The 8194-nt window shown below is 45.3% G+C and overlaps 1 protein-coding gene across 1 annotated transcript; it reads right to left on the bottom strand.

Annotated features, from left to right (window-relative positions):
• Positions 1-208: 208 nt before the first annotated feature.
• LOC144738930 (SWI/SNF-related matrix-associated actin-dependent regulator of chromatin subfamily A containing DEAD/H box 1A-like) lies at positions 209-7718 on the bottom strand. The gene is given in 29 exon segments (XM_078621927.1): positions 209-276; positions 478-581; positions 659-841; positions 959-1077; positions 1282-1329; positions 1331-1419; positions 1422-1470; positions 1691-1806; positions 1904-1934; positions 1936-1982; positions 1985-2021; positions 2293-2388; positions 2816-2956; positions 3075-3218; positions 3304-3371; positions 3508-3567; positions 3660-3720; positions 3722-3760; positions 3892-3921; positions 3923-3983; positions 4088-4287; positions 4669-4843; positions 4845-5052; positions 5399-5477; positions 5759-5857; positions 5974-6049; positions 6682-6761; positions 6888-6970; positions 7604-7718. Coding segments are annotated over 29 exon segments (2706 nt in total).
• Between the last annotated feature and the right edge of the window lie 476 nt (positions 7719-8194).

Here is an 8194-nt window from a genome sequence, read left to right as displayed (position 1 = left end):
AATGTGTGCACATTTAAAAGTTGCATTTCAGGCACAGCTATCCTCCAATCAGGACTCTACGGCAGAGCTTGTTGTTACCTTGGCAGCATATGGGTTTTCAGCAGTTCTCCAGGAGAAACATTCATGGGTGTTAAACACCGAAGTCTGCCCACAATCAGATACACCACTGAAATGGTTTTGCACAGTGGACGTTCAGCGTTAGCGTGTATCACATCCCCAGTGAGGCCCTGAGCAAAGATGCCATATCTTCAGGTATGGACCCCTCATTGCCTACAAAAGAGTTCACATATTACTTTTCATTTGTGAGTCAAGTGGTTGAAGTACATGAATCAGTGTCACATATGAACAGGCTTTGTTGCTGCTGCAGTAACTCACTATCACCCCTTGTGGTACACTGTGGTACTACATGAAGAGACAGGTAGCTTCTTGAATTAAATGCTATGACATTGCTGGAGTGTGTATCTCCTCACCCCTGTTCAGCAGTGGTCATATCCTGTTCCAGTTTGAGTTCTTCTGGCCCAGCTGTAGTATGCAGTCCTCTATGCTGGTCTTTGCTGATCAACTTCACCACTTGCACGGTCCTGACGCACACATACCGCAAGATAAGGCAACTGTGTCTAATGTACGAGTGTGTGTGTATGCCTCATTTCCATCCTACCTGGTCTGACCCACACGGTGACACCTGTCCTCAGCCTGTTTGTCATTGTAGGGATTGCAATCGATGTCATGCAGGATCACCACGTTGGCTGAGGTGAGGTTGATGCCGAGGCCACCGGCGCTTGTTGACAACAAGAACACAAATATGTCTGGGTCTGTGTTGAACACATCAATCAACACGATCCTGCAGGACATGAAAACAAGTTAAAGGGGACAAGCTGCGATTGCGCCCGGCTTCACTGGGAATTCAGCCAGTCAGACAAACGATAAATGACCGTTATTGGTTAAAAACGACACAGACCTATCTGCGATGGGCGTGGATCCATCCAGTCTGACATAGCGATGCTTGAGATGCTGCAAAAAATCTTCCACGATGTCCAGCATCATGGTGAACTGACTGAATAAGACCACTCTGTCTCCCTGCAGAGTGAGAGAAACGTTTCAAATCAACCCTGACGGACATGCTGCGAGAAAATGAAACTAAACAGACAGACAGACAGATGTGAAGGGTCCACGCTGAGCGTCATCAGCAAAGAGGATGAGAGAGGTGAAAACAGACCGATCACGTCAGTACATTTCAATGGACCACAGTGTCCCAGATTATTCAAGCACCCATGTGCGTACCTTGTCTTTGAGTGAGGCCAGCATCTCTGTCAGGTGATGGAACTTGCCAAGAGTCGAGCAGAAGAGGCTTTTCAAGCTGGTAGGAGCTGATGGACGGATACTGCTGGCACAGACGATGCAGTTCAAAGTCTGACATCACTCCATGTCCTCCTGGATCAGGGTGGCGTCCCGGTCGAAGTGCGTTGGCTCCTGCGGAGGCAGAGAACGTGGGACTGAGGTTGAGGCATCCGAAAAGTGAAAAGAGGAACAACGTTCTTCGCGTGGCAGACTCTGCTGTTGTTGTATGTCACATTACGTCCAGTATTTGTCAGGTTTCCATTATCCACAAGGGGGCATGACAGCAGGGTAGTTTTAATTCTATCAACCATGACTTCAAACCCCTTTGTGGAGCAAAGGAGACTGAACAGACCTTGAGCATGAGTTTGCTCATGGCTTGAGCTTGTCCGTGGTGTTAGTACTGTCTGTGGAGCAGAGGGTGGTTGGCCATCTTCCTGAGCTGCATCATTACATTACATAACTCGCGCTCTGCAAACAAAGAAGATCGATCCCAAGTTTGACCACGTTTGAGTTGGTCCTGTAAAGTAATGCCTTAATGTACAAGGAGCAGTAAATGCGCCCTTACTCTCTCCGCTGGTGGAGGCCTTTAGTTTTTTTAAAGAGGTTCTGGTAGAGAACCAGCTGTTTCTCACTCATGGAGCAGACTCCACATTCTCTTCCTTGGCTGGCAGCTGCTTGAGAACCTGGAGACAATGTACACACACGTACAAACACAATGTAATCTGACAATTTGACTTAACATTTTGGGAATACCCCCCAAAAAAATATAACACGCATGACAGAAAATTAAGATTTAGTTTTGATGCAAATATGTGAAATGAGTGTGACTGTATCTTTTACTGAAATCAAGAAGAGGGTAGAGACTAAAGGGGACTCAATGAGGTGGAAAATCCAATGATTCCCCCAAAACAGGTTTCACCACAGACCCTTTAGATGTCTCTGAGATGAACTCACCTCACTCTTGACTCTTCGGAGGATAAAAGGTTTCATGATGAGTTTTGCCTGAGAAATGCGATCCCTCTCGAAGCGACTCTGCTCCTCGTGGGATTTCTGCAAAGAACATCAGGTCGTTGGTTCAAATCAATGTTTTCAAATCAAAATTTGTGTTTGTGTTTTCAACTGCAACAACAGTTTATGACACTAGATGTCCAGGAGAAACAATGAAGGAGCGTCAAATTTTCTCTTGTTTTGTACTCAAACATAACGCTGCAGCAGTTGAAATATAATACCAACACAACAGATTTGCAAAAAACAAACTTGTATTTGTTTTGGTCTGTCTGTTTACTTGAATGATGTGATGCGATCAGCCGTCAAGTTGGTGTTTATTGTGAAAATCTTCTTGCACAGCTAACTGTTGCCATAGTGACACAGCATGGCGTCAATCATAGCTGTGGACTGACTGTGATGTGCAACACAGCCGGCTTTGAGGCACAGGGGAGGGGCTTCAGAGGGGGGTTGGAAATTCAATGATAAATGCGCACATACCATAGAAAAACATTTTAGAGAGCTGCGTGGTGGAGCTGGAAAACATAGAAGGCATGATGAAGTTCAGGAGGGACATCAGCTCTAAGAGGTTGTTCTGTAAGGGAGTGCCTGTCAGCAGCAAGCGATGCTCCGCCTACAAGGAACGAAGAAGACCAGATGAAGACGTGAGTGCATGTGGTCGAGGAGGGTGGATTGAGGGGAGGATGGAACTTGTCTCCATGAACGTCATTACAAGATGTCAACGGGCTCACATTGATAGCCATGAGGTAGCGGTAGCGCAGAGAGTTCATGTTCTTCAGCATGTGACCTTCATCGAACACAGCGTACTTCAGACGCAGCTTACGGAAGAGGCTGCGGTCACTGTCGTTCCCGATGGCAAGTTATACCTGTAGAACAGTGGAAAACATCAGCAAAGTTGAAATCAAAAGCAACTTCGCAACCGCGTGTGTGTGTGTGTGTGTGCGCGCGCTCACGTAGTCACAATGACGTGAATTCAACCTCTTCATTGAGGATGTCATGTTTGAGGTAGCGGCGGTCCTCCACAGATCCTGTGCACAAAACGTTAGCAAACAACTCTCCCACAGACTCACTGGTGACAAATGTCAACTGTGATACAACAGAGTGACGCTTGTTCGGTCGATAAGAACGAGGAATGAACGTGACCACACGGCAGAGTAGTCTCACCGTAATAGACGATAACTTTGAGGCATGGACACCACAGCTTCAGTTCTCTCACCCAGTTATCTATGGGAGAAGGAAGTACCAAACATAACTCCTCCCCATGAGTGTGTCTGTTAAATTTAATACACTGCGGTGCACATTCCATAAATGATTACCGAGTGTAGAAGATGGCACGGTGATCAGGTGAGGACCAGCTATTCCATCCTGGTACAATCTGAGCGAGGAATGCGATAGCCTGGATAGTTTTCCCTAAACCCTGATAGTACAGGACAAAACAGAAGGTCAAAGGTCAGATAAAAATGTGACCACACAATCTCTGGGTTATAGCTCATTACAGCTCTCTCTCTGTTATTTGGGACATTACTGGTGCAGCCCGCCTGTCCGTACCATTTCATCTGCAAGGATGCCGCTGAGTTTTGTGCTCATGGAGAAGAAGCAGCCACTTCAGACCGATCATCTGATAAGGTTTCAGCTGGAATCTGAAAGGAAGGAAATAACAACGACCGTTTAACAAACATCCAACAACAAGGTGACGACATACGGAGTGCTGGTCGTCATAGCAATGACCATGTGCCATGCCGACTCACTGCTGTTGAGTACGCCGGGCTGTTTCAGGGCTCCCGTGCCCTTCTCCATCACCCCTGTGACCTGCTTGACCATTCTCGAAGAAATGGTTTCACATTTTGACATGAGGCCCAGCACAGTACTCCGTTCCTTCAGGACCACTCTGCAGCCCAGCAGCAAGCCCTCTGACAATCCATTATCCTTATGAAAGATGTCAAGCTGAGGAGACAAGATCAAACATCTGATTTACATCAGGGAACGTAGTTCTAAACAGGGATGTAGCGTGTCCGTATCGTTGACAGTGGGAGACGTGGCTGGATGGGGGCTAATGGTCAACATAAGGACGCGTCAGACGAACGAACACGTTACACCTACAAAACCTAACTACACACACACACCCACACAAACATTTTCAACTGTGCCACAGTGACATTAGTAACTGATTGATTAGTAATGCCTGGCTTCTAATGATGCATTCTGGTCTATAACTTTAGGGGGAAAACATCGTTAAAGATGTCAGCAGGTGACTTGTGCAAACTACAAATGACTAGAGAAATCCTCTAACCCCCCCCCCACACACACACACACACACACACTCACCAGGGTGGGCCAGTCCTCAAAGGGTCTCAGCTCCACAATCTTCTGGGCCTTTTTGACAGAGCACCCAGCGATCAGTGAGAGCTCGTCGATCGTTGCACCCTGGAAGAAGGTCAGTATGGCTTTCTTCTGTTCCGTCATGCCCCCAGCCGACTGCAGATCGTCATCAGAGTCCTTCAAACTCACTGCTGACCGCGTCGTCTTCATCGTTCTCCCCCTCAGAACTGACGTGCTCGTCCATGGCCCGAGCTTTCTTCTTCCTCTCTGCCGCCTGCTTCTTAGCTAAACTGGTTCCACTGGCAAATCGGCTCAACATCTGGGAAGACGACGAGGACGGCTTGTGAGCAGAGGAGGCAGATGGCTTCTTGACAGAGGAGGATGAAGACACTGGATGGGATTTTTTTATAATCCACGTGGACAGGGTTGAGGTGATGTTTTTGGAATGTTCTGGGTTGGTCAGAGTCTGAATTGTCTTCACGCTCGTCTGGCGCGTCAGAACCGTCCCCCTCTGATTCACTGACGTTTCTGTGGTCTTTGGAGTCTTGACGCCTGTGATGCCTCGTCCGTCTGTGGTCTCTCCCAGACTTGTCTTTGCTCTTTGATTTCTTATCCTCGAACTCTTGTGAGTTGAAGCTGGTGTTATCTGCCCGTTAAGTCAAAGCAACGACGACAGAATCAGCACGTGAACGGTGAATGAATAGATGCAAAACACTCGCATGAGATCTGTTCGGACCTGGATCGGAAAACATTTCAAGAACCTGCAGCGCTTCCTCAACATTCCAGTTGTGTTCCTCCAGCACCATTCGCAGCTCCTACACCAAAGCAAGGTCAGCAAAGGTCAGAGTACAACATAAAATCTCTTTCGACCAAATCTGGCTCATTATTAGCCAACATGGCTGCAGTCCAGTTGTTCCATGTAAATGCTGCACAAAATGTGCTGCCATTATTTCATTGTCTGTCCAGTGACATCACAGCCTTGTTGACGGAGCCACACACATATGGTCGTCAGGTTCTGTCATTAAAACACAGACTGACAGAAAACACAAACACCAATGTTTCGTACAAAGACAATGACAGCGGTACGTTTTTTCACCTCCTTGTCTTGGTCAGGAAACTTTTTCTGCAGCCTTCTGACCATCGCCTCTTGTTTCTCCCAGCTTGGTTCATTCCCTCCATCATCTTCATCAGACACCTTTTGGTTTCGTTACAAGCAATATAAACACAAAGAGAAAAGTAGTCATATCGTTCCATCGCTCCCAACGTCGATTTGACCAGTGCGTGAAGCGGCGGTGTTTGTAGTCTCACCACTGACGATCTCCTCCTCATGTTAGGCTGAATATCACTGCTGTCCTGAGAACTGCTGGATCCATCCTGCTTCCTTTTTCTGCCTCGATCTGATGCTGAAAACACAAAAATCCCCAGCATTCTCAAAACTATGCTGAATATTATTAGGGTTATTTCACTGACTTGTTTCTGTGTCACTGAACACAAGTGCATTTGACCCCTCCATATTACAGAGACTAACAAAACTGACAGGTCATTTTATATAAAGTTTAGACAGAACCCTGAGAAACTGGTGTGTTATGGATGTGATCAAACGGACACTTCATTAATTAGTAGCATGAGTACTGGACATTTTAACAACAGCAACAGAGAACATGTTCAAATTAAAACACACCGTCCCGACTCAAATCCTTCACCGCTCCTTGTTGGCAAAATAAAACAATATTAAAATTCACTGTTCACTTCCATTGTATTTATGTGCCTCTAATGCTAGAGTTTCAATGTTAAGCATGAAACCTTTTCTTTATAAATAATTCTTTCAGCTATGACTGCAGCCATGAACATCGCAGTATCAATATATTTGACCATCGCTGTGGCAGTTAGCGGTTATAAACTGTTGTGAATTTCTCTCATGTGAATATCTGAGGAGATAAAAATATAGTATCTCTCCATCTATCAAACTATTTATCTATGCCCTCAGGGACTGTTTTTTTTTTTTTACATTTTTTAAACTTTTTTTTACCTTCTTTATCAGGAAACCTCACTAGACATGTAGCCACAGCTCCATCCAAAGTGCTGGTGCTCCCAATAACCTGTCAACAGTACAGAACTCAGATAAACTGTGTTAAAACTCAATATAAAACATGAAATTTAAAAAAATATTAATATATATATATATATGTAATTATACTTCCTATTTATCAAATCGCTAAACTCACCTCCATAGCATCATTCTTCGTCAACTGAGGAAACATTTCAAGCAACCGGCCCACTGTATCCTCCACGTCATCGTCCTCATCATCTAGTACAATATGTTTTGCTGATTTTCATTACAGGGATCCTGTAGAACACAGACACAATTAAATTGAACTAAATGTCGGCAGCAGAAATCAGATGTATTTGTCCCAGGTGAAACTTACTGAGGTTTTCTTGGTATTGATATTTTGGCCTTTGGCTCATCTTCATCAGTCAGGTCAACCGCGGTGACATCTTCAAAAACCACTCCACGGGCTTGTGACTTTGATGAACCTTTGATGGGCTTCATATGAGCTACAAAGTGGAATGGTATTAGCTGATATGTAGAAATAAAATTGGGCTTGGAAAAAAAAAAAATCACTGAAATCCCAAACATTGCAAGTGGGACATGTTTTTAAGTTGTGGATGACACATTACAACACTGTTCATGACAACAGCAAAAGGATGATAATGTTTGCATGATGCAATAACACTACTGTTTACTACACAAAGTGATATGATCCCATACCATACACATGTTAAAATGGCTGTGGGTACTAAGATACCAACCATATCTAAACTGGGGGAACGACACGATAGAGCCTGTTAGTTAGCATGTTACTGAACTGCTACTAAAGGTAGCATACTTTGCACATCTGGCGACAAAAAGAGCAGGTTAGCTCTCACATCGGCTACTTACCTGGTTTGTTCTCCTTCTCAGATTCAGGACTATTGGACCCCTTGTCGCGGCTTGTGTTCGTTGTCGGTCCTGGCTTCTTATCAAAGCGAAAACGGTCTAAATTGAACACGCTCATAATGTATCAGATATTACGTATGTGACAGCGGCGGTCCTTTGTTCCTTTTCCCGTCAGCAGTTGTTTCTGTGTCCAGTCGCATGAAGCGGTGTTCGCCTCAGCTATTGTACCAAACCGGCGTTAGCTAACTGACACTTACTTTAGCACAACTAAACGGGGTCACCGGTCCGAGAGAGACCACGTTTTAAGCAACGTTTGATACCATGAAGGTCGACAATGGCTAAACAGAAACTTGCCAAAACATGCAGTGGTTGTAAACCCGAATCCTGTCACTGGATTAGCCCGATTGTAGCCTTTTCCCGCGAACTCACGGGCCCTGTAGGACGCTAACCACTGACGGCACAAGCTGATTGGCCAGAGGACGTGACGTAGGTGGGGACTCTCAAATGAGTCAAGAGAAGTATCTATGTTTTATTTCCGCTTCTGCTCAAATCCCGCTGTGCGAGCTAATTTCCCCACAATTATGAAAAACTTTG

This window comes from Lampetra planeri, unplaced genomic scaffold (assembly GCF_965212315.1).
Source record: "Lampetra planeri unplaced genomic scaffold, kcLamPlan1.2.h2 scaffold_1228, whole genome shotgun sequence".
Classification (NCBI taxonomy): domain Eukaryota; kingdom Metazoa; phylum Chordata; class Hyperoartia; order Petromyzontiformes; family Petromyzontidae; genus Lampetra; species Lampetra planeri.
This window is presented reverse-complemented; position numbering and strand designations above follow the sequence as displayed.